Source organism: Brachyhypopomus gauderio, chromosome 7 (assembly GCF_052324685.1).
Source record: "Brachyhypopomus gauderio isolate BG-103 chromosome 7, BGAUD_0.2, whole genome shotgun sequence".
Lineage (NCBI taxonomy): Eukaryota > Metazoa > Chordata > Actinopteri > Gymnotiformes > Hypopomidae > Brachyhypopomus > Brachyhypopomus gauderio.
The window spans coordinates 7,121,409-7,145,567 of NC_135217.1; the positions used below are offsets into that span (position 1 = coordinate 7,121,409).

At 41.8% G+C, this 24,159-nt stretch overlaps 3 protein-coding genes across 4 annotated transcripts; 2 read left to right on the forward strand and 1 right to left on the reverse strand.

The window, feature by feature from the left end:
- Nucleotides 1-5,388: 5,388 nt before the first annotated feature.
- On the forward strand, nucleotides 5,389-13,936 carry cabp7b (calcium binding protein 7b). Its single transcript, XM_077011293.1, has 5 exons — nucleotides 5,389-6,463; nucleotides 7,394-7,537; nucleotides 7,933-8,045; nucleotides 8,684-8,831; nucleotides 9,417-13,936. Exons 1-5 carry the CDS (start codon nucleotides 6,322-6,324, stop codon nucleotides 9,542-9,544), a joined length of 675 nt encoding a protein of 224 aa, XP_076867408.1. The 5' UTR covers nucleotides 5,389-6,321; the 3' UTR covers nucleotides 9,545-13,936.
- zmat5 (zinc finger, matrin-type 5) lies at nucleotides 13,922-19,039 on the reverse strand. The gene is made up of 5 exons (XM_077011294.1): nucleotides 18,748-19,039; nucleotides 18,557-18,619; nucleotides 18,017-18,097; nucleotides 17,309-17,420; nucleotides 13,922-15,131 (listed from the first exon to the last, which is right to left on the reverse strand). Exons 1-5 carry the CDS (start codon nucleotides 18,872-18,874, stop codon nucleotides 14,990-14,992), a joined length of 525 nt encoding a protein of 174 aa, XP_076867409.1. The 5' UTR covers nucleotides 18,875-19,039; the 3' UTR covers nucleotides 13,922-14,989.
- Nucleotides 19,040-19,465: 426 nt separating this feature from the next.
- arpc5lb (actin related protein 2/3 complex, subunit 5-like, b) lies at nucleotides 19,466-23,333 on the forward strand. 2 transcript variants are annotated; one of them, XM_077011295.1, is made up of 4 exons: nucleotides 19,466-19,885; nucleotides 22,476-22,586; nucleotides 22,713-22,889; nucleotides 23,015-23,333. In XM_077011295.1, the coding sequence occupies exons 1-4, from the start codon at nucleotides 19,724-19,726 to the stop codon at nucleotides 23,075-23,077; spliced, it is 513 nt and encodes a 170-aa protein (XP_076867410.1). In that variant the 5' UTR covers nucleotides 19,466-19,723; the 3' UTR covers nucleotides 23,078-23,333. The 2 variants fall into 2 exon arrangements, with proteins under 2 accessions (XP_076867410.1, XP_076867411.1); XM_077011296.1 differs by having other exon boundaries at nucleotides 19,469-19,863; nucleotides 22,514-22,586.
- Nucleotides 23,334-24,159: the final 826 nt, after the last annotated feature.

Genomic DNA, 24,159 nt, shown 5'->3' on the forward strand with positions numbered 1-24,159 from the left:
CAGAAAGAACCAGGAAGAAAAGGACACGCATGATGTTATTGAAGTGGTTCTACACAACATAAATAAATAAAGACCACCAGGATGCAACCACTAGCAAGGAAAGAGGATGTTGCGTTTAAACCATTTCAGCAGCAAACAACATAAACCAGCAATCCAGGAGGTTGGTGACATGAACAGTAAAGCAATAAGGTAAATAAATAACAAAAGCACCATCAAAGAACAACGTGTCTAATATGGTATCTGACTATTCACACTGCTTCCTAGCTTGTTTTGCTTCTTGACATGGGTTAACGATGGGTTTAAGAAGACTTCTGGCCTCTTGAACTGGATCCATACTGATCATATTTTAATGACCCGCTGTGTCAGGCAAAGCACTGAAGCCAAGCTTAAAACAGATATGATGATGGATGGTACAGTGATCCAGATCTGTTGTAGGTGTTGCATAACTATGAATACAACTTATATGGTGAGTGCACTTGAGGGTTGAAACATACCCCAGTACTGTGACCTGCTCCCCAGCCTGTATTCCTAAATAAAACATCGACAAAATGTCATTAGCTAAAACACAATTAAACGTAAACTCATCCATAAATGTAATATATGCAGGTGACTTTGCCCGCGCTACCTTTTTAAACACTTCCCATTACTTTTGATTTGATCGCAACACGTTGTATTGATTAAAATATGGAATGCATTGCTTTTCATTTGCACAGTGTGTCGAGACTGTCCAGCTAAACACATTATTGCTGTCGAAACTAAAGAACGGCCCGACGTGCTCGTGTGACCGAGCCCCTAGTATTTTCTCCCCAGCGAGTCAATGGGACCAGACGTGCACACAAATGAACTGAGACAGAATGAACGTCGCGAGCGATCGTTACTGCGCGAGCTGACGCGACCCGCAGCCTGACCCCGGCGTTCTGCACGGCGGCTAAGTGAGTTATTGTAACACTTTTCAAGCGCTCTAATCACATTGTGGCTGTGGGAGCTTTGCTGTGCTCCAGAGGAAAACAGTTTCGACAGTAAACAAGGACGACGAAGGGCAGTGTTCACACTGGGACCGCATCGGGCCCAAACCCCGCTGTTCACCTGTGGAGTAGCGCCTTTTCTACCCCGGTCCTCACAATGATTAAACACCTTAAGTCCTTTAAGCCTGAAGATTCAATATGTGCCAGAGCTAATGGGCAGCGGTAAAGATGTCGGTAGGATATCCTCGGTATTGTGAAGCCCAACTCGTTGTTACGATATATTTCGTTTCAGCAACTCAAGCGCGTTGAGAGGGTGGGCCTGTCCAGGGGAATCCCCCTCATCCTACTATCCAACACAAGATCTAACGATGCAGTACACATTTCTCATTTCTTATCCTTGATCTATTACTCTTTGCGTACGTCAGGCAAAGATCGAGTATCTGTGGTAATGACAGTCTTGTTTGACCTTAACAACCCTTAAGACCACTTAATTAAAACCTTCTTAAGGTACGCAGGCATTCTGCAACATGAATAAAATATCGGTTTTTAGATGCCAGACTGATTTCAGGGATCGATTGATCGCAAGATGTCCTTTATTTGCATGGTGCCCATCGTTCTTGTCTCCTGGGAGGATTAATGTTCTTGCCCGAGTGCGTAAGCTCTGCACAGTCGCTTCCAAACACTCAAAACATCTTCCAAAAGCCTGCTCCCCTACCTGCATAAGAATTACGTTGGCCCCAAACATTCAGACACGACGCTCCTGGTTTTAGAGTTTCTCTCTCTCTCTCTCTCTCTCTCTCTCTCTCTCTCTCTCTCTCTCTCTCTCTCTTTCTCTCTCTCTCTCTCTCTCTCTCTCTCTCTCTCTCTCTCTCTCTCTCTCTCTCACCAGAGCCTTGGTTCCCATAAGACAAATGTGACAATCTCTCTCTCTCTCTCACCAGAGCCTTGGTTCCCATAAGACAAATGTGACAATCTCTCTCTCTCTCTCTCTCTCTCTCTCTCTCTTTCTCTCTCTCTCTCTCTCTTCTCTCTCTCTCTCTCTCTCTCTCTTCTCTCTCTCTCTCTCTCTCTCTCTCTCTCTCTCTCTCTAACCAGAGCCTTGGTTCCCATAAGACAAATGTGACAAAGATTCTGATATAATAGCAATGAGAGCAACACCTTTGGCCTCGTCTTTATCAGTTAAATGACTTCAATGATTCACCACAAATATTGCAAGTATTTTGACATTTCATCAAGCAAAGAATTGAATAAAAAATTAAATAGACACAGAACTGCATATAAACTGTCACCTAAGACACAATGATTAAACAGATCTTTTGTAAGTGTAACTATGCATGTCATCACTTTTATAGAACTTCCAGCTAAACCCTCCAGTTATTTAGCACATCCTTAGTTAGCATCAAGAACCTGCTGGAGATCCTTGGCAAAAGTGAGGGAACAAAATGCCAAATCAGGATTCAAAACACTCGAGTCATTCCTCATTTTGACACCCACGCATGAACTAGTGCAGTGAATTCAACACAAAAAGCCATCATGAGATTGGTCTGGTCTTTCATTCATTTCAAGTTGAAACCCAGGAAATGGAACTAGCTGTTCTGCCCATAGATTGGTTGTAAGATTAAACATAAATGATTGTTAGAAACTTGTTTTCCAGTGCAGTTCATTTCGAAGCTTCATATTACAAGATGTGTAAGACCAGCATCCTATAAAATGTTTCCAGAGCATGTGTGTTCAGTGTGTGTGCATTATCAGAATGTATGGATGTGTCCAAAGTGTGTATGTGTGCTTTTTGAATGTTATGGGTGTGTCCAGAGTGTGTGAGGGATTGTCTGGAGCACACATGTCCAGAGCATCTCCAGAGGGTGTGAGTGTGTGTCAGAGGTGTGTGTGTGTGTCGGAGGTGTGTGTATCCAGAGCTTGTCCATGTGTGTTCAGCGCATGTGTTTATGAGCAGAAAGTGTGGTACCAATGCTAATTCAGTCCCTTTAAAGTGTTTAAATGTCATGTAAGCTAACTGTACAGTTCAGTCCCATTAAAGGGTCAATTTAAACGAGTGACCTGATTTTCATGTTAATCAAATAATTATTGGAATTAATTTGAAATTAATCTTTGTGCTGCACTTGGTTCAATTAAAATCATAATCCACATGTAAATAAGCACGACAGGTTAGCTGGTCGCCTGCTGTGAAAGAGTAATGAGGGATATGTTCTGTTCCTAAAGACTTACATTACATGCACATTTCCTGGACCACGGTGATCCCCTCAGTCATTATACAAGAATAATAAATTCTAAATAGAAATTCCGAAGGCAGTATAGAGGGCTTTAACTTTGCCATCTCACCCCTCTCTCCCACTACTCATACACATTTTAAAACATTGTAAATAATTCATTATGTCTGGACATGGATAATTTACTTATTGGAGTAAAGCAGTATAAACTTATTAAAAACATTTTTTCCATGTTGAGATCCAAAATCATACAGTATCAACCAGTATGCTCCGCTTTTGTTTGTTTCGAGTGCATTATTCGAAACAATTAGTAACAGCGTGTCCGTCGATATGAATCAGTGGTGACAGGAAGATAATCGGTGTTCTTGAGCGGATGAGAACACAGGCCAGTGCTGCTTTGGCCACTAGTGAAACGACGCTGGGATCCTCCATGCTGCGGCACCTCACCGTCTCGGCTGATAAAACCTGATTACATTCTGATCACATGTGAGTGTCTATCAGAACAGTGGCGACGATCAGCGCTCCTTCAGAAAGCCCCAGGCAATTACTGAGCCAATCAATATTCCCGATAGAATTTGGGACAGTAAACTGTAGCAGGCTTCCCAGATGAGCTACAGGAGGCTCTCTTTCTGCTCTGTTGGTTTATGAGATTACATACTTTCATGCTTGGAGACAATAAGCGCATGGTTTGTTTTACAGATTACATATAGAAACCCTATACATATACACTTCCTGATCTAAAGAAAAGCCAATTGGATGCTTTATGATTTATTGGTTTACTGATATGCCAATTTCAACTACTGAAATGTAATCAAGAGAGACAGATTGTTTCAGATTTTGCATATTTGTTAAACATATCACGAATGTATGTAATATAATATACAATATAAAGGTTCTGCAAACAAAAATCACCATTGTTCTTTAAGGACTGCTTAGAGACACGCTCACATATACTTAGTATACTGTGGATACTGTGGATCAGAAAAGTCACAGTACAGACTGTCATGGTACAGTCTGTCATGGTACAGTCTGTCATGGTACAGTCTCTGTCTCCCTCACTCAACCTTACCCAGACATTGCTGAATGTTTAAAGAGATGGATGCAGGTATTGAAAGGTATTCTGGTACCACAGAATATTTACAACTAAATATGATTTAAAAACAATGATGGGCCACGTAAAGTGTTTTCTTTGTTTATTTTGTTTTAACACTGGAATATAACAGGACTAAGAGGAGCTGTAAACTCTGTAAATGTAGTGCACTTAATGAACTTTCATGTTACTCAATGTTTGATTTTCAGCATCATTATAAATGTGCTGCAGTTAGAAAAAAAACATTATTTTTGCTTGAAGGTATTAAACCTGCAATGGCTGAATAATTTAAAGAGTCAGTCTGTGATCCTCCAGCGTCAGGATCAGTGATGAGATCTGCTGAGACAGACTTCAAAGATCTACGTTAATCTCCACAGTGGAGAGGGCTCAGTAGATCCTCAGACTCCCTCTGCCCAACATCATTGTCTTCCACTGTGCGTGCAGCACAACCGAAAACCTCAAAGCACCTGCATTCCTTCTCTTTTTTTTCTCCCCGAGTTCTGCTAACGTTCTCCGTGTCCTCATGTCACTGTGCTGCCAGTCATCAAGAAAGAAAATCATCCCAGAACGTCGCAGGTGAGGGGAAGCAGGCCAGTGGTGCTCTGAAGTGTTGGGATCGGCAGAGCTCGTGAGTGAGCAGGAGACAGAGTGGCCTCAGGAGACCACTGAGGATCTGAGCAGTCCAGTGTGTGGAAGGGCCTGACAGGGTCCCACACAGGACCACTTGCACATCTATAGGTGTCAAAACAGATGTTAATATTTTGGAAACAGTTGTTTTTTTTTCATTTTTCGTTATTTGTGCTAGATCCAAGCTTTCAAAGTATAAAGCTGAAATAAGTAAACAAATAAATTCTCTCTCTCTCTCTCTCTCTCTCTCTCTCTCTCTCTCTCTCACACACACACACACACACACATACATACATTTTGCAAAAATGACTAATAAATGACTATTGTCTTTCTAGAAGACGTTTATATGAAGCAAATTAGTTCTTATTTAATACAAATAAATCTTATAGAAAACTAAAACATCGATTTTGGTTGAATGTAGCCCTCGGCGACTGTGTGGGCGCGGGCGCGCGTCATCAGTAGACCCGTGTATTTGGCGAGGACATAGGCGCGCGTTCTGGGAATATACTGCAGAGACGAAACGAAGGTGAAAGGATTTTTTGCGCTTTCCCTCGAGCAACTTCCAACGAGCCTGGTTAGTTAAACAAAAAATTTACAAAATTTGCAGAGAAAGGAGTCGATATTATATACACTTACAGTTAACCAATGTAACCAGCGCATTGCTGTATGTGGTTTTTTTCCAACATTTATCAAATTTCCTTTGAGACGTTAGATGAACTTGGTGAAGGATGATTAACCCAACGGTGAACGGAATTATTCAAGGTACTCGGAAACCAACAACTACGGACCGTTTAACTACCTGTAGGATTGCATCAAGAGCGTAGTGGATGGCATCGACTCGGGAGAAAACGGGGATCAGTATTAGCCTCCTGTGAATCACGGGGATCAGTAATAGCCTACTGTGACTCACAATTATATTTCTGCTTTAATGGTGTCTTCCACGGACACTACTCGGCTATCGTCTTAATATGTCTGCCTGATAATCTTTGTATTTACAAGGAAACCTCCTTCGAACGAAGACGGATGGAACCCCCGTGACCAGAGGAGAACCGACTCCGCGTTGCCCCAAAATACGCGTGCGGACGCGCTGCATACCACTCACAATTTGTTCAAGATAACTAGAGAAGGGAAGATTATGGCAATATCCGAAAGGCATGTATGTCTGGTTTAATCGCTTGTTAATAGTATCTTGCGTATTCATTCGCCATTTTATCTGAATGAACTCGAGAAATTTCGTTACCTCCAACGAGCCTAACGCAAAGAAATCAGACACTTCGATGGAATGACCGTTCTTCAACGGAGCCACTGCTGAAGTGATTCCATCTAAGCCAAAACCACACATGCTTTCTTAGAGAGATCACGACGAGCGCTATGTAGTGAAGTTTGCGGCGACCAAACTACGACGTGCTTTATGAAGTCCGAGTGTTGGTTTGCCCTCGCAGCAATGCCAGTGCGTGCCGTGACCTCTAGGTTCATGTACAGGGGACTATGTTCTATACCAGATATCCTCTCATATCGGCCTCCTGTCACCCTCCCCGAGGACGAAGTAGAGGGTAGGTTGGTTACCTTTGTTTTTTGACATATTCGGCGCGGTGTTTCTGCGTTTTGAAGCGCAGGTACTAATATTCATACTTTGCTAAAATAGAAAACTGAAATTCCAGCACCATGGAGAGTTCCCATGCGACGGACCTCAGATCAGATGTTCGGCTTTATTTCTTTGCAAATTGTATTTGTATTTCTTTGCATTGTTAGATTTTTTTAAACTGTTGCATTTATAGTGTACAGTCAACCGTCTTGTATGAGACGGGGGACGATCATCGCGGGCAGATTTAATTTGCCATGGATTTCAAATCCCGAATGAGATATTACTTGTAAAACGTTATTCGGTGTATATTTCACACACCTACAGATGAAGTATAGCGGCTTACATACCGCTTAATTTTGATTCGGTTTTTTGTGTCCAGTAACGTATCTATGCAATAGCGTCCAACCTGTCTGGGAAACAGCTGCCAAAACTGAACGGTATGGTGGAACCTGTTGGGGAGGCTTAGGAAACGACCATCTCCTGTATGAAATTAATCTGCTTCAAGTACCAAATTTTGGGCTCTACGCATTTTCTCAACCCATTTCATTGTGTTTTGAATATGCTGCTCAATGAATTCGTCCTGTCTGCAAATTAAATCAGTTAATTTGGGCATTTAAAATTTGAGGTAAAGACATAGAAGAATTCTAGTCTATCAAGTTGTGCCAGGCCTTTGAGCATGACTGAATCAGCAGAAGTGTCCTGCCATATTAAAGAGTCCAAGTTTATATAACTTATTAGGTGTCTCAATTTCATTAAATATGCAAATATTAGTTTAATTTTTCCCATTTATAATTATCAAAGCTCTCACTATTATTCTATAAGAAAATCAGCAAAATACTTGATGGCAGAGAACAGAACCGAGAAACTGATAATAACGTTGCACACGGTGCCTCCGCAGAGATCCGAGAGGCCTTCAAAGTGTTTGACCGCGATGGGAATGGGTTCATCTCGAAGCAGGAGCTGGGCATGGCCATGAGGTCTCTGGGCTACATGCCAAACGAGGTGGAGCTGGAGGTTATCATCAAGAGACTGGATATGGATGGTACTTCAGCTCACCAGCACACGCACACATCATCCCACTCCTCGTTGGTTTGGTCGGTCTGTCTAAATTCAGCCAACTGAGATGTCTGCAGTAGTTCACCAATAGTAATATTGTGTCCATGATCACAGTCGTGATGCCTTTGATCATTATTACCACGATCACAGATCGCCTTCAAACCTTTCAACCCTCAAACTTCACAGGAAGTAGAAGTAAACTTTGGATTTGCTTTCATAGAACTCTTTACAGAGTAGAGAAGATAGAGCCGCCTTGTTTGCGTTTGGGTTGCAAACAGACAATTGTTAAAAGACAAACATGGTCTGTTCATATTGATTTTTTGCATCTTTCATCTACATTTCCTGGAGGCATGTGGTCAGGTTGGCCTGTGGTGTGTGCAGGTGACGGCCAGGTCGGCTTCGAGGAGTTTGTGACACTTCTCGGGCCCAAGCTCACCACGACCGGCATGCCTGACAAGTTTCACGGAGCAGACTTTGACTCCATATTCTGGAAGGTATGCAGCATTGTGACCCCAAAGCTGAAAACCTGCTATGTTAACATTGTGATTTCCATTAGCTCAAAGTCCCAGTTCTGCCTCATTACTATTGTCTGACAGCTTCAAGAAAATTATTCAAACATTATTCACAAACTGCGATTGTGGTGCAGCCATTATAATAAAATCAATCTGATTGGAATACTAAACATACTTTTCAGCCATAGCTTTTGGGCAGAAATATGCTTTCTATTCTTCATAATCTGTGTAATAGATCTGCAATAATACTTCTGTAGTGTTTGGTTGGACATTTAACATAAAACCTGTTAACACTGTTTGCGTGAGGTCCTCATTGTGCCTCAGTGGTTATCAGCTATGATAGCGTGTGAAAGACTCATACATTATTTACACATTGCCATTCCATTGTTGGCTCTGCTGCCCTTCTAATAAAAACCCGTTTAAATTGAACACTTTCTCAGTCAGCGCTGTCGGGCAGAAATATTCTTCGTAAATTTCACATGCTGTGTGACATATCTGCAGTAAGACGTCAATGACACTTTAGCATGGACCTCTACGATATGAAACCTCATTCCAAAACCTCTGCTGTTATCTGGAAGCCGAAGGTAATGTTTCTTCCCATTTGACGTGCATTTCATTAGTGTGATATGCAGAAACTGACTGTGGACGAACTGAAGAGGCTGCTCTACGAAACTTTCTGCGACCACTTGACGATGAAAGACATCGAGAACATCATTATGACCGAGGAGAGCCACGTGAACAGCTCAGAATGCCAAATTGATATCGACAGTAAGTCTCTGCACACCCACGATTCAATTACAGCATTCATCATCTGTTGACACTGGCCATCTCTATTAGACCCTCTCTCTGTGAATTCACATGCTCACCTCTATATCATTATGAAGTGCCACTAAGTAATTATGTCAATCAAATCAAGCTGTCGAGTCCACTGAGTCAATTTCAGAAGTGTATTTCAGTGAATGCTTCTGAAGGGTTGGACAAAATTCTATTTATAGCAAGACGATATTGTTGAATTAAATGTCCTGGGGAGAGAGTGGAGCTCAAGGCCATTGAAAAGGGCATGGAGGGGTTTTCAGTAGTCACGTATGTGGGATGTCTGGAGTATCTACTGAAAGATGAGATCATTCCCTCCTGAACAGCCTAGATAGCATTCTAATGATCCTTATTCAATTGTTATGACAAACAAACCAGCAGCTTCTGCTAAAAAAAATATGCGGCATAAAAATATTAGGGAATGTTTGCAATCCACAAAAATGTTCTATGGCCACGTATATATAATGATACAGGGCTACCTAATAATGGCTGTAGGAATTTTAACTTTTTTGCTTTACTTTCTCCATCTGTGTCTCAAAGCAAGCCCCATGCAACAAGTCAAGCACACATGTGTGCGAAAGAGCTTGATTTGTGCCTTCGCCATTGCGTTCATCATCAGCGTCATGCTCATTGCAGCCAATCAGATGCTCAGAAGAGGGATGAAGTGAATGGCCCCGTCCAATCAAATCTTCAATTGTCCATGTATGCCCTTCAGTGTTTTTTAAGGACAGAGACAAAAGGTTGAGACAAACATGGAATATTAATGTGTGATATAAATGCATGATCCCTTGAATTGTGTCAAAGTTCATGTAGCTGCAGATACACTGACACAAGGCAGTAGAAGAACAGGACACATGTGGTCGTTTCATTCACAAATAACGAAGGGCGTGCTATCTCCATGACACCCTGCATTAATACACACACACATTAGGAAGGGCGTGCATTCATACGTGTGCACTGTGATATGCACATCTTGACAAGGGTTTAGGATCTATTCATCTGACATATGTTAACCAGTACGTCCAACGAGAAAGGACAAAGAAAATCATTACCTCACTGAATTCTTAATGAATGAGAAATGCCCAGAGTAAAAGCAAAGGCGCACTAGGAACACAATGCCATCATCCATCAAAGATGGCTGACAGACATCACTAGTCGAACCAGCTTTTCACGATGCCAGAGCCCCACAACCTTCCCCTTGTCTCACATTCACTCCACATTGGCATACAGCACTACACGACCCTGCCTGCTACAATTTGTGTCTGTGCTTTAATGTTGAATACTATATTTTTAACATATAGTTCTAAAAATATAAAACTATATATAAAACTATATTACTTGCTCAGAGATCAACTTGAACCATAGAAATGATGAATATGTATTTAAAGGGAGGGTCAAAATGTGTTTTCTTTAGACTCATCTTTATTCCTAGAGGAATTAAAAAATAATACTTACAATAATGCTTTATATTATTATTTTTTATTTTGTAGAGCATATATTTCTGGTACCACAAACAAATTCCTGGCAGTGGAGATTAAAGGGTTTTCTGTGGGCACATACATTTCAATTGCAAGATATTGCCTAATAAACGCAAAAAACTATTTAGTGACCACCTTATTTTAAAAAAAGAGGATATTAAACAATGCTACACCAGGCTCAAGTTATTTTTTACAAAGAAATATGACATATAGTATGTTTGTTGCATGGGCTCAGTTCATTAATACTAATGAATGCATTAATTAGTTCAAAAGCTATTGAAAAAAAGTGTAAAAGAAAGTTTATGGCACCTTCATATGAGTACATGTGCACCCCAGCCATTTCAGCGGCCATGACGATGTTTCTGTGCAGGCATTTTTATGCAGATAGATCAGTCAGACAGACTTCACCCAACTCTAATACCCACTATAAGCAAATATAATGAAAGATTTTTTTTTTCAAAATTTTTCCTACAGTAATGCAATAATACTATATTATATATAATATATACTATATTAAAATACTAATTACTGAACAGTAATTAGTAATTACGTACTTAAAGTGCTTGTTCTGGATTACTAGTTTGACAGAAAACAAGATGTAGCTGCTAATAGCAGGTGTGGGTTGCAAAGCTAACATATCTAATATCATAGCTGAACACTGAATGCAGTAGACCATTGAAATGATCACCATGAGGAGCATTGCTTGGTTTTACATTATATGTCTCTAACATGAATCCTATGTCAGGGCATTTAAAAATAATACAACATGATATATAGATCAAAATCAATAAACCAATCTTTAGGGATCAAATTTGGGTCAAATGGGAATGGGTAATTTTATTTAATTATTATTTTATTGTATAATCTTTTTCCAATCTATGATTTATTCTCACTGATTTTTAAAGATGTAATATTCTTTGTAAAATTCTGCATATAACTTTCAGATTGTGACTGAAAATACGCTGTTTAGACCACCATTGTGAAATCTAAAACCATCCTAAATGCTTACATTATGGTTCTTTGTGTCATTGTCTTTGGTTCATTAATTTAATGCTTTTATCTATAAAGTTTATGAGGGGGAAAGTCACTAATCTTCCCATTTGGAGTTCATAAAATTCATGGTTATGACTTTAAAGAAAATCAATACTCAATTAATCAGTCTTATTAATGTCATGATAAAATATATCTCTTCTTGTCAGTATATCTTAAGCCACAGCTAATACTGAACTTTGTGGCTGTCTCAGTATATGGTAGCCATTATGCAAATGAACCTTAATGTAAGAGGAAGTTAATATTGCTTTCTTTACCTTTGCTTTCTAAATGAGCTTTATCATCATAAGGCTGAAAGCAAAGTGGAAATGTATCTTTGCATTTCAAAACACATGTATTATTGAACCTTTATATATGCAAGAGCACTTCTCAGATTTCCACAGAGGATTTGTGAAGTTTCACAGTAGCATTAAATTACAGAACCAATCATTAGAACCAGAACTACTTTTATCCACCAAATGTACACAGGTCACAGGGGTGTAGGACTAGCATAAGAACATATAATGTGCAACTCATCAACGTGCAACTCAGCTTTTATAAACGAACGACAATAAAAACAAGTATGTGTCAAATGTTTGGCCACCAACAGAACAGGACGGAATGTACCATATCTGATTGTCCTTTTCACATTTTACTAACACATTTGGCACTGACATCGCCAGCACTTGAAATGATCATTGATCCAAAACTGATGCTCAGGTTTCTTTGCAGACGGACGTTCATTTTATTTGTTTAAATAAAGACTAAACAAAGCAAATAGCAGTTCTGCAAAAATACTGTTTTCTTTACAATTGTACCACTCAAACTTTATCTTCTGGTGTTCCGCAGAACACAAAGTCTGATTTGATCAGCATGCGTTCTAGCAGAAAGTGTCAATGAATAACACAAACTGGGCCCAAGCAACCTAATACCCACTGAAACGCACCAGTGAACGACGAAATTCGTACGAGAAGAGAAGACAATGCGTGATATCATAAACAGCATGCATGCATAATTCTCTTTGGCTTTAAAAAGTAAGCAAAAGCAATATTGAACCTGATATCTCTATGCATTCAGCCTTCACCTCAATATGAACTATATATTCCGTAGGTTATCTATATATTATTATTGGTCATTTGTGTATTGGTCATCTCAGTGCCTGAGCAGCAGGAGAAATCATGTTCTGTATGTCGAAAGTTATAAGTCTAGTACGTTGTTGTGTACTCTGTCGGAGGTACGTGTAACCTACGTTGACTTGTTATTTCAACATTAATGACATAGATTAGGCTTCCTCTGTTCATCCTGGACATGTCTGAATCACGTTCTGGTCTGTGTTGTGCTCATTAATAGTATATTTGGGTAAGTTAATGGATTTTGTCTGGAAGTCGCGTGACTCTTCAACTGTGTTCAAGGTCCTTTTCTCCTTTCCCGTTCTCCAGAGTCCTTCGTCATGGTCACAGCTGACCACAACACAGCAAATAAATTAGGAAGAACATGACAGCTTTATTCCCTAATTGCAGTGAAAAAGGGGCACAAAAATATCGGTAAAGAGAGGTTTATACACAACTCATCAAAAATAAAAATAAAAAACCCTGCATCTTAATGTCTGTAAAATGAAACTTACTGGGGATAAGAAGCTGGATTCACAGGCTAGCCAGCTACATCTGGGTAGGACTTTTAATTTGTAGTTTAAAGTAAAGACTGGGCAGCCCAGTGGGGCGGATTCTGAAGCTGGGTTCAGTTTGCCTGTTGTAATCAGGTCCGTTTAAGGCATCTCTGAGCTTGGTCTAAGAAAGCTTTCAGACTACTAAACTGAACTTGTATAACCACCACCAACCCCACCCCCTAAGCTAGAACGCAGAGTCTACTCGTACGGAAAAGTGATACAGTAATAATGATGTAACCTATGCTACAGTTCGCAGCCGCATGCATTTGTAATGTTTTGACTATTTTGATGTACTGTGTGACGTTCAAGTCAGAATCAGTGTTTGTATTTGAAATATGCAAAACTATACTTGTATGACAATTTTACTGTGATCTACAACTAAGATTTATGTACTTTGAAAGGATGTCAGGACACCACAAACATATCATGAATTCAACTCCCAAAGTTCAGTAACTAATACTAGTTCTTTTTAAGTCATCTATATGAGCAATATGATTTAAACATGTTTAAATATTCACTTCTCAGGATGGGAGGGAGCTGGGGATTACTAGCAAAGAAATTCTATCAAATGTTTCAAATATATCAAGTTTATTTTACTTATATTTTGTTAACAAATATTTTTAACAGGTTGCTTGATGTGTACTATGAATTACGTTTTCAGCTTCCATTTCTAGCATCTAACTGTGAGCAGCACGATAAAGTGGTCACATAAGCGTCCTTGTGTAATCAGAGGTATCAGTACATTACTGTAACACCATACACACCTCATCTGTAAATTGCATCAAATCCAGAGATAAATCCAGGAACTATGATGTGCTGAAATATGCTGACTTCTCATGTAAATGTCAAATGTGAGCAAATGAAATAAACTGTTGTTGTTTACGGTTCATGTTTATTGATGAGATTAAATGTCCACATAACTGACAGGTGTTGCACTGATGAACAATGACAGCTCAGTTTAAAAAATAACCACACCCTCACAGCAGGCATCAGGAGTGTTCCTGAGGTGATGGCGAGCACGTACGTGTGCACATTATAATTAAAACAAAACAACTAAATGTCATTTTAGCACTGTGTCTACCCCAAGGAGTTCTGTCCATAAACACAAATGCACACCTAGCATGACGGCTGGCAAGAAGCTCAAGCAACACCTCCCCACCTCCTCCTCTTCCTCTCTCTCATTTCTTCCCTCCCTCCCTCTTTCCCTCTCACACACGTACACACCACATAGGCCACAACTAATCAAACCCACCCAACACACACACACACAAGATCGATGGTAAGACAGTCCTTTGGCTGCTGGCACACACTCAAAGTCTCTACAAGGTCTCAACACACTATCAGAAGATATTGCAGAAGCAAGACAATTCATTTACTTTTGTCTGGTTTTTATTCAGTGCAGAGAAGGACCTTTTCCACCTTGCAGACTGGAATACACCCCAGTTCGCTACAGCAGTCATCAGAGTAAGGAGCAGGCCACTGCCAAGGTCCACAGAGTTGCACACCCACACACATCACCGGGTGAAACAACTGTGTGCAACTGAACACGTTCCTCTGTGTAAGACTGCAAGCAAAGCCCCTCGCACAGAAGGCTTAGCAAAGCTACGGGTCTACTGCACCGGCCAGCGAGCTCCCAAAGCAGGTCGACAAGCATCCGCAATTAAAACGCAGCCAAGCTTTCCTCATCTCCCAAGACCTTGTTTAAAAGCAAAAGTTTCTCTACAAAAGAAAATCAATCGACTAGCCAGGACGGATTTAGGTAGGGAGTGTGTGATAAACAAACATGACTAACAACTAGGATATTATCCTGCCTAACCCAAACTTCAAAAGGCCTCTGGAAAAAAATAAAATAAAAACATTTCTGGAAATATGACTTGGAAACAATGCAATGAACAAACCATAAGAGTTCAGAGGTAACGTAAATGATGTGTACGTAGAGGTCAACCCCAGTCGCTGCAGGCTGGTCCTCGGCGAACACCTGGGTGGGGGGGCAGGAGAGAGGGAGGAAGGTCTGGGATGGACAGCAGGAATGGAGGAACATCCATGTCGTCAGTTCCTGAGCCCTCATCCACCTTTAAAACACTGAGACAAACAGAAGAAGGTCCAGGCTGCATCACAGAGGGCCACGGTGCATATCGAGAGATGTACTAGATGTAGAGAGGTGTACTAGACAGAGAGCGCCACAGTAGAGAGGCTGTGCTAGAGAGAGATCCATACTAGACAGAGAGACATACTACAGCGACTGTACTAGATAGGGTCAGAAAGAGGCATACTTGATAGAAATGGCTTTACTAACAGTGCCACACTAGATGTAGGGGGTAGTACTAACAAGATTGTAGTATATATAGAGGGTTGTACTAACAAGGTTGTAGTATATATAGAGGGTTGTACTAACGAGGCTGTGCTAGACATAGAGAGCTGTTCTAATGAAGATCTAGATATAGGTCTGTAATAATGAGGATCTAGTTATAGAGGGCTGTACGAATGAGGCTGTACTAGATATAGAGGGCTGTACTAATGTGGATCCAGATATTGAGGGCTGTATGAACGAGGCTGTACTAGATATTGAGGTCTGTACTAATGAGGATCTAGATAAAGAGGGCTGTATTAATGAGGCTGTACTATAGAGGTCTGTACTAGATATGGAGGGTTGAAATAACGAAGCTCTACTAGATAATGAGGCGCATACTAGTGGGGCCTAGAGAGGGTGGAGATATAACAGTACTAGAAACACTAGGCAGCAGTACCAGAGAAGGTGGAGATATAACAGAGTACTAGAAACACTAGGCAGCAGTACCAGAGAAGGTTGAGATATAACAGTACTGGAAACACTAGGCAGCAGTACCAGAGAGGGTGGATATATAACAGAGTACTAGAAACACTAGGCAGCAGTACCAGAGGAGGTGGAGATATAACAGAGTACTAGAAAGACTAGGCAGCAGTACCAGAGAAGGTGGAGCTATAACAGAGTACTAGAAACACTAGGCAGCAGTACCAGAGAAGGTGGAGATATAACAGAGTACTAGAAACACTAGGCAGCAGTATTAGAGAAGGTGAAGATATAACAGAGTACTAGAAACACTAGGCAGCAGTACTAGAGAAGGTGGAGCTATAACAGAATACTAGAAACACTAGGCAGCAGTACCAGAGGAGGTGGAGATATAACAGAGTACTAGAAACACTAGGCAGCTGTACTAGAGAAGGTGGAGATATAACAGTACTAGAAACACTAGGCAGCAGTACTAGAGAAGGTGGAGATATAACATAATACTAGAAACACTAGGCAGCAGTACTAGAGAAGGTGGAGATATAACAGAGTACTAGAAACACTAGGCAGCAGTACCAGAGAAGGTGGACAAATAACAGAGTACTAGAAACACTAGGCAGCAGTACTAGAGAAGGTGGAGATATAACAGAGTACTAGAAACACTAGGCAGCAGTACTAGAGAAGGCTGCTGACTTTGCTTGTGAAGGTCACACAAATGAGTTTCACTGCAAATCTGCTACCGGGGCCATTATGTAAATGCCTGTGGCTGAAAGGCCTCCTGGGTGAACACATCACGTCTCCATAGATGGTGACCTCTGTGGTTTAAGTAAAAGTTCTGAAAGTTCTGAGTTTTAATTGAGCAACATGCCTACGGATCACAAAAATTCTTAATGACTCAGAAGTGTTGTGAGTGATGCGTGTTGAGCATTACACAACTTTCTATTAAGAAATAAATAAACAGTGTAATAAATGTAATAATAATAAAAGACTGATCAAAAACCAACCAAATTGGCTCATCACTTTGCACTAGCATTTCATTATAATGGAATACTTTCCATCGAATCGCAAATGACAAAGAACTTGACTCATTGATTTGAGTGTGCGCCTAATATTCGGATGAGCACGCATGATTGACAGTTGACGCTCAGAGACTCACAAGCAGGAGAATCGTAATAATGCAACATATGCATGTGAACCTGCTGATGAGGGTTTTACAAATAAATCTGATTTCCAGCACCATATAATTTGCAACTATTAAAGACAGGGTACTTTTTCCCCCCCATCAGGTTTAAATTCAATGGGTTAGCTCTTGCATGGACTTCACTGCTAAATAACTGCTAAATGAAAAGTAATTGTTTTATTAAATCTTCAAATAATCAGTATTGATGATATTAGAATAATAAATGTTTGCCTAAACATAACATCCTCAATTCTTGAGTCATTCATAGTAAAACACTTACAAGACATCACAAGGTATATTGTCTTTAATTACCTCCCGGTTGTCATGGCAGCCCTCTTCTTCTCTCTCCTGGAGAGCCACTCCTCTAGTGAAGGCTCATGGGAAACGCCCCTCTTGTCTGGGGCCACCTTCTGCCGTCTTTCATCTTATAACAGAGAGGAAATTACTTATTTACTTCTCACACCTTCCTAACAGCTCCATACTAAAGAGCATAGTCGTGTCTACATATCGACTGCTTTAGACGATTTTGCATCCATAGTTTGGTGCAACTTTTGGACTTCCTTGGAAGAGCTGAGCATGTGAAGTCAGACACCTCACTGTGTCACAGTCACCTCTGGGCCGGGCAACCATCTGGACCAATTAACTCCATTCCTCATCAGCCAGCTCCACTGAGAAATGGGTCTACGGTTGTTTTAACTTACTCTGTGTCAACGGAAGGATGTCTGTTGCGAGCAGGTGCCAACAAATGCCATCAGCCAGGATGGAAAAGCTACATGAAATATACAGACTGAGAGACGAACTAGGCCTTTCGTTTCCATGGAGCCTGGGTGGGTGGTGCCAGCATGATGTGGTAAACATGGCAGCTCACTGTGACACGGAGTGTTTCTGATTGGTGGGCTCTGCTTTCTTGATTTGCATAGTGACATGTTTTTTTTATACACTATGTGGCAACAGCCCAGTTTAGAAGCCAAACTTCCAATAATGCATGCTCCAATCAATCCATAACAATGAGGATCTCACCATTAATATGCTGCTCCAAAGCATTCATATCCTTTTCAGATAAATGTGAGTAACGGCAGCTGGGTCCAAAAACACACTGGCCTGTAGGAGGGAGAGAGAGAGAGAGGAAGATTAATAGCAATGCAATTACAGTAAGGCATCACACACTGCCAACAATATCAAGAAAACAACGACCAGTAGCCAGCTCATATTCACTGGGAGGAACAAATGAATATTGAGTTTTCTCATCAGCTGTCTGTGTGGTGGCACAGATGTGCTGAGAGAGGGCATGACAGGGGGCTTGAGGTCACAGTGATTAACACAGCGATCCCCACTGTAATGTTTTTGTAACTGTTCTGTTTTATTAACTTCATCTTACAATTATTTGATCTCCATACAATCGTCCGTTTGTTAGTTCCACTGAAAGCGTTCAGGTTTAGATCTCATTGTGCGTAGTTAACATTGTTCTTGAGTCATGCCCATAAAGGCAAACATAATTTAAGTGAACTTGATAGATAAAGCGAGCAGACTGAGTGTAAACGGGGACAGAGGAGGACTCACCTGTCTGGAGAAACTTTCTACAGGGCTGCTTGGTCCGCTCATCTTGCAGAATTGCACTAGCGTCTAAAAAAACGAATTTGGGAGACACTGGGTTTTAGGGGGAACGTGCACTGCGTACAAATATCAATAAGGTAACGTTGCATTAGGCGTTATTGAACCCACACACGGGGTGTCCGGCTGTCCGAACTTACCTCGGAAGTTATCGAACCACGTCTTCTTAGCCCTGTGGTGTTGGACACCGTTCAGGTGCTTCTTTCTGTTGTGCAAGGTGTCTTGAAAGCTACGGTCACAATAGTCGCAGTAATACCGCTTACCCATTATTCGTGATCATAAACTACAACCGTCCACATCACTTCCAACGAGCGAGTATTTCGTATATGTCCGTAAAAAGCGTGAAGCGCCTACAGACGTGTGTTTACTAGCGAACATGGCCGAGCCACGCATGCGCACACGGCTCCTGATAGGAAGACGCGTCTGGCAGTGAACAGCGGCCTCTGCTGTAACGAGACAAACGGATGTTTCAAATTTGCACCTTAAAGTCTTGGGAGGCTTTGATAATATGTACTTGTTGGATAAAAATAATAACTGTAAGAAATAGACTGTTCAGATATGAACTATTCAGGTCAGGGAAGTACATAGCAAAATGCAATTAAATTGAACTTCTATTTAAGTCTAGATTATTTTATCCAATTCTGCGCTTTTCAGCACAAGCAAATAAAACAAAAGTTACAAAAATCAAGGCAATTCAATATGTTTATACACTGTAATTGTGTTGTTTGTAACTGGAAAAAGAACATACATATGCTACACGCATACAATAAATACAGTGCGCATTTTTGTTGGCGCCCATCTCAATTTGTTGCTCTTTGCACACTCCTGCCACCAGGTGGCGCTACTAAACCAGCCCCAGCCCATCCACCGCCATCTCCTGCCCAAACTCTGCCCGCTTGTGTACCCAAAATAGAGCGCGTCTCTCTTAGCGACTGGAGAACGATGGGCGCGCGCGACACACTTCCACGTCCCGTGTGCGCGAGCCACTCGTCCTAGACGTGACCCGAATCGGCGGAGCGCTGCAAGTTCGTGTCTGATCGATCCCTGTTGATTTCGCAACGGATCGATACCGCAGCAGCCGCGCGGAACGTGCATCGGCGTGACACCGTGGCCCCGATGGCGAAGAACACCCTGTCGTCGCGGTTCAGGAAGGTGGACATAGACGAGCTCGATGAGAATAAATTTGTAGACGACCACGACGAGGCAGCCGAACTGCAAGGTCCAGACAACACAGTGGTGGACGACCTCATCAGACAATATCCTTTTAGTGCACACCTGGTAAGGGTATGGAGTTGTGTTGTGCATTGGACAACACAAATGTTGGGTTTCTTTGGCAGCATGTTTCACTCTATGGGTTTGTTTTATCCTCTTGATTGTTCAGAACTATTGTTTGTTCGTGAAATGTCTTCAGACTTAACGACTCAAGATGTTACAGCAACTGACCTTTCCAGCGATCTCAGAAATGTGGGTTAACAGGGGGAAAACACACATAAAATCAATTGGCATTGCACAAAAAAATGCATCAAAAAGCTTTAAGATAACCCTTTCAAATGTGATGATAAACAGTAAACTTTGTCAGCTCGTTAATGTTCTTTCAAACCGATTACCAGCACTGGCTGTCAGTAGCAGCTTTTAAATAACCTTGGGTGGAGTTGTAGTTTTTGGAAACTGCCTGTGTGACCGATTCCGACGGTGTTTAAGACACTTTTTTAGCACGTGTGAATGTTACGCACTGGTGTTTCTTTGACATCAAGTTTCTTTTATAGAGGGTCTCTTATACAGTTTACATTTCCTCGTGGTTATTTATTAACCAGTAATAGTTGATCATACATCATAACTTCACCAGTGTTACGCAGTGTAATTGGCACATTCCTCCAATTAATGGCAGCTACTTAAAATCGTTGTGTTGAATATTAAACTATATGTGTGTGTAATAGGTGAAACTGTATCACAGACTTCTTTATCTGTCTGATGAAAGTGCACACTGCGTGCAGTCTTAAAAAAAAAAACAAACATGTCTTCATGCTGCTCAGGTTGAACACCTTAATTTAATATTTATCCGTTGCCACAGCAAATCCTCACCTGGCTGTTGGTACCGGGTCACAGCTGTTAGTTATTTCAGTCGAGCTGTTATCTGTCGGGGCCTCTGGATCACTGTCATAGCCAGACCCGATGGAGTCTGTGTGGTTGACGCTTCTGGTCCGGAGCTGCGGACCCACCACTACAGGCCGTTGTGGACGGAACGTTCCAGTTTGCATGGGGATGTTTTCTGATTTGGCTCGATTCGGCTACTGTGCCTGTGAAGCTTGTTCCAGCTGGTGGTATCTGGGGCAGCATTAGCAGGACCATGAGATCTCAGACCAGCGCCTCTTGTGAAGAGGGTCTGATGTGATCTTGCACAGATTTAAGGACATAGTAAGAACTCCTGTCACACACTGCTATCATAGACTTGTACCCTCACGTTTGAACATTTAATGCATATTCAATTTTTTTCAGTGTTTTCTTAACATCTGTACAGCAGAAGCACAAATCCAACGGATAACTGGAGGCCAAATCCCTTAGACACGATGAGAGGCAGTGGAGTGTAATCAACTTTCTAACACTGATAGATATAAATGCTAGATCAACTTGATCTCTTGCTTCTATAAGTAGCAGTGTTGTGGCAATCAAGCCAGCTCACATCATAGCATCAATACTGACGCTCCAGTCCATCCAGAAACACATGGAACCCCCGGGCGGTTTGTATATCTGCTCATCTGCAGTAGTGTCTGTGTAGTCCTTTTAATCCAGTAATTATTTGGGGCTTAAAATGTGCTTCATTCTTTCCTGCCATGGCATCATTACAGTGTAATTAAAGGCATCGTTTCTTTATTTGTGGCGTTTCATGGCTTGACGCCTCCACCTGTCTGTTTCTCGTTTGTAACACTATGTGCACATGGCCCAAAGGGGGCCCAAGTCACAAGATGTAGTGTTCTTCCCTTTTATGGTCCCAAGAGACTCACTATTTTGAGAGTTTTAACACATTAGCTAACAGTGATGATAATATAAATGGTTGTGTTTATCCAAACGTCTACAGCATTCATCAACCTTTTGTCTAGTGGATAAAAGCAGCACAAGAGAGCGTCTCTCTCGCTCGCTCTCTATCTCTCTCTGCGTGTGTGTGTGTGTGTGTGTGTGTGTGTCTCCCTCCACTGAGCTGCAGTGGCTGAGGGGGTTCAGACAAGTTCACCAGGTCTGTAAAGCACAAACAGCCTCTCGGACTGTAAACGTTTCAGAGCTCCATTTATCACGGCGATGTGGACGCCTACGGGAAGAGCCGTTAATCTCAATCTTAAGTAGAGCACAGTGAGGAAGGGGCGGCCCAGGGACATGAACTAAGGTTTTGGGACACAGGGCAAGTGTTGGAAAGTTGGGTGTCTGGGGAGGTTCTTTCTCCTCCACCTATATATTGCTTCTATGTTGAGATCCACTATTTCTGTTTCTAGGTCATGGAATATGAACCTTTCCCACATGATCTGATAGTAATGTAACAGTGTTATTTTTTAACAATGTTATTTTCTCATTAAAACTTATGAGATTAGTAGTCATAAGCCTTCTGTGGGCTGAACCTTTCTGTATCCACTAAAGAACTGCAGAGCATAAGGCAAAGCAAGACTGAGAAGCTCCATCAGTAATCACTGAGTTCCCCAGAACTGGGCTCGCCCTGCGAGGAGGTTTCCATGTTTCCTCCTCCTTTCCATATGGGTTATTTGGCTAATAAACGACAGTTGAAGATGAACAAACACATTCCACTCAATGATGTCAAAAACTAAAATGAAAAGGTCTTCGGAAACATGAGATTAACAGATCTTAATATTTCTTGCAAAAGTCAGTGTTGACGGTTTCCTCAACCCAGCTGCAGAGTACAGGGGAAATGATGACTGCTTTTCGCGCTGTGCTACGAAATCCTCCAATCAACAGCAAGAGCCCAGCAATAAAGGTTGGTCCTCTCAGTGCATGTGAAACGATGCTCTTATTTTGTGGATTTAGAAACATAATTCTGTGCTTTGCCGCTACTGCCGTTGATGTTGTTTCTGCGCCTCGTAAATTCTCTCCCGTCTCTCAGGAGAGGGCTCAGCTGGTGGTACTGAAGGTTCTCACCTCCTTCAGGAGCAGTGACATCGAGCCTGCCGTCAAATCCTTGGACCGGGACGGCGTGGACCTGCTCATGAAGTATATCTACAGGGGCTTTGAGAAGCCCTCAGAGAACAGCAGCGCCATCCTGCTGCACTGGCACGAAAAGGTAGCACACTCTTCTCCACATGCTGTAGGCTTATCTATTCAATTCACAAAATGTGGGTGCTCCTCTGAAGAAAATCCGTTTGCGTCCTTACTTTCGTGCCTGAACGCGTCTCTGCGTGTCCCCAGGCTTTCGCCGCTGGAGGGCTGGGCTCCATCGTTCGAGTTATGACGTCCAGAAAGACGGTATGACAGATTGGCAAGCCCCGTAAAGATCCGCCTCTGGGCAGGCAGCCGAGGAACGCTGGCTTTCTCAGCAAGGACAAAACACCGTCACCGGTTCTCTCGCAGCCGGCGAAGAGGGAAAAAAAATCATGTGAACTGTGTAAGAGACTAAGCGAGACGGAGATGTCCTTTATGACACGTGGAGACAGTAACACGAACAGGCTAACGATGGTTGGGAAGGGGTTGATTTCATACAAGCTACAATAAATTATTTGAGAACAAACCAGTAGATGAGGGTCCCTGGAGGTCTAAAAAACAACACCCTATGCTAAGAGCAGCCCGTTACTTATGGGTTACTATGGCATGGACGCTGTTCAAGTATGTGCTGCCAGTGTCGGCAAGTGGACGATGTGAATGGGTGTGAAGATGTGAATGGGTGTAAAGATGTGAATGAGATGAACGAAGCTGCTTGAATGTGTGTGTTCTGCATGTAAAATGGTGTGAAATTCAGTTATATTCATTCTGTCCCAAGTCCCTGCTCATACATCCTATATTTACAACAATTGAGCACATGCACCTTTACAGTTTAGGTGGTCCGTGGGAATCAAACCCACGATCCTGAGGTTACTGCCCTTTGCCCCTCTCACTTAGATCCAGTTCTTGTTCTGTGTAGTGACACAGTTCTAGGATTAGATGTTAGTGAGTAGTGAATAGATGTTAGAGAAGGTAACTGGTAGAGGGTGATCACTCTTCCATACCCCAAACCTCAGACCCCAGACCCCAAACCTAACCCTAATCCATACCCTGACCCTGTTTTGATGGCTACAAAACTGGCTATAACAACTGAAACTCTGGGACTGGGCCATACTGAACAAGCTTACTTATTCATTACATTTATATAGCACCTTTCGTCTAAGGTCACTTCACAAATAATTCAGGAGGAGGAGGAGAGAAAAGAAGTTAAGAGAACGCAGAGTGTTGAATGAAAAGGCAAGACTGAGATCTGAATGATGTCATGTAAGAACAGCCCTGGAGAGTGTGGGAGGGCAGTAACCATGGTAACTGATGAACAGGTGCCAAGCGCAGACCTCTGTGTGTCAGTACTTTAA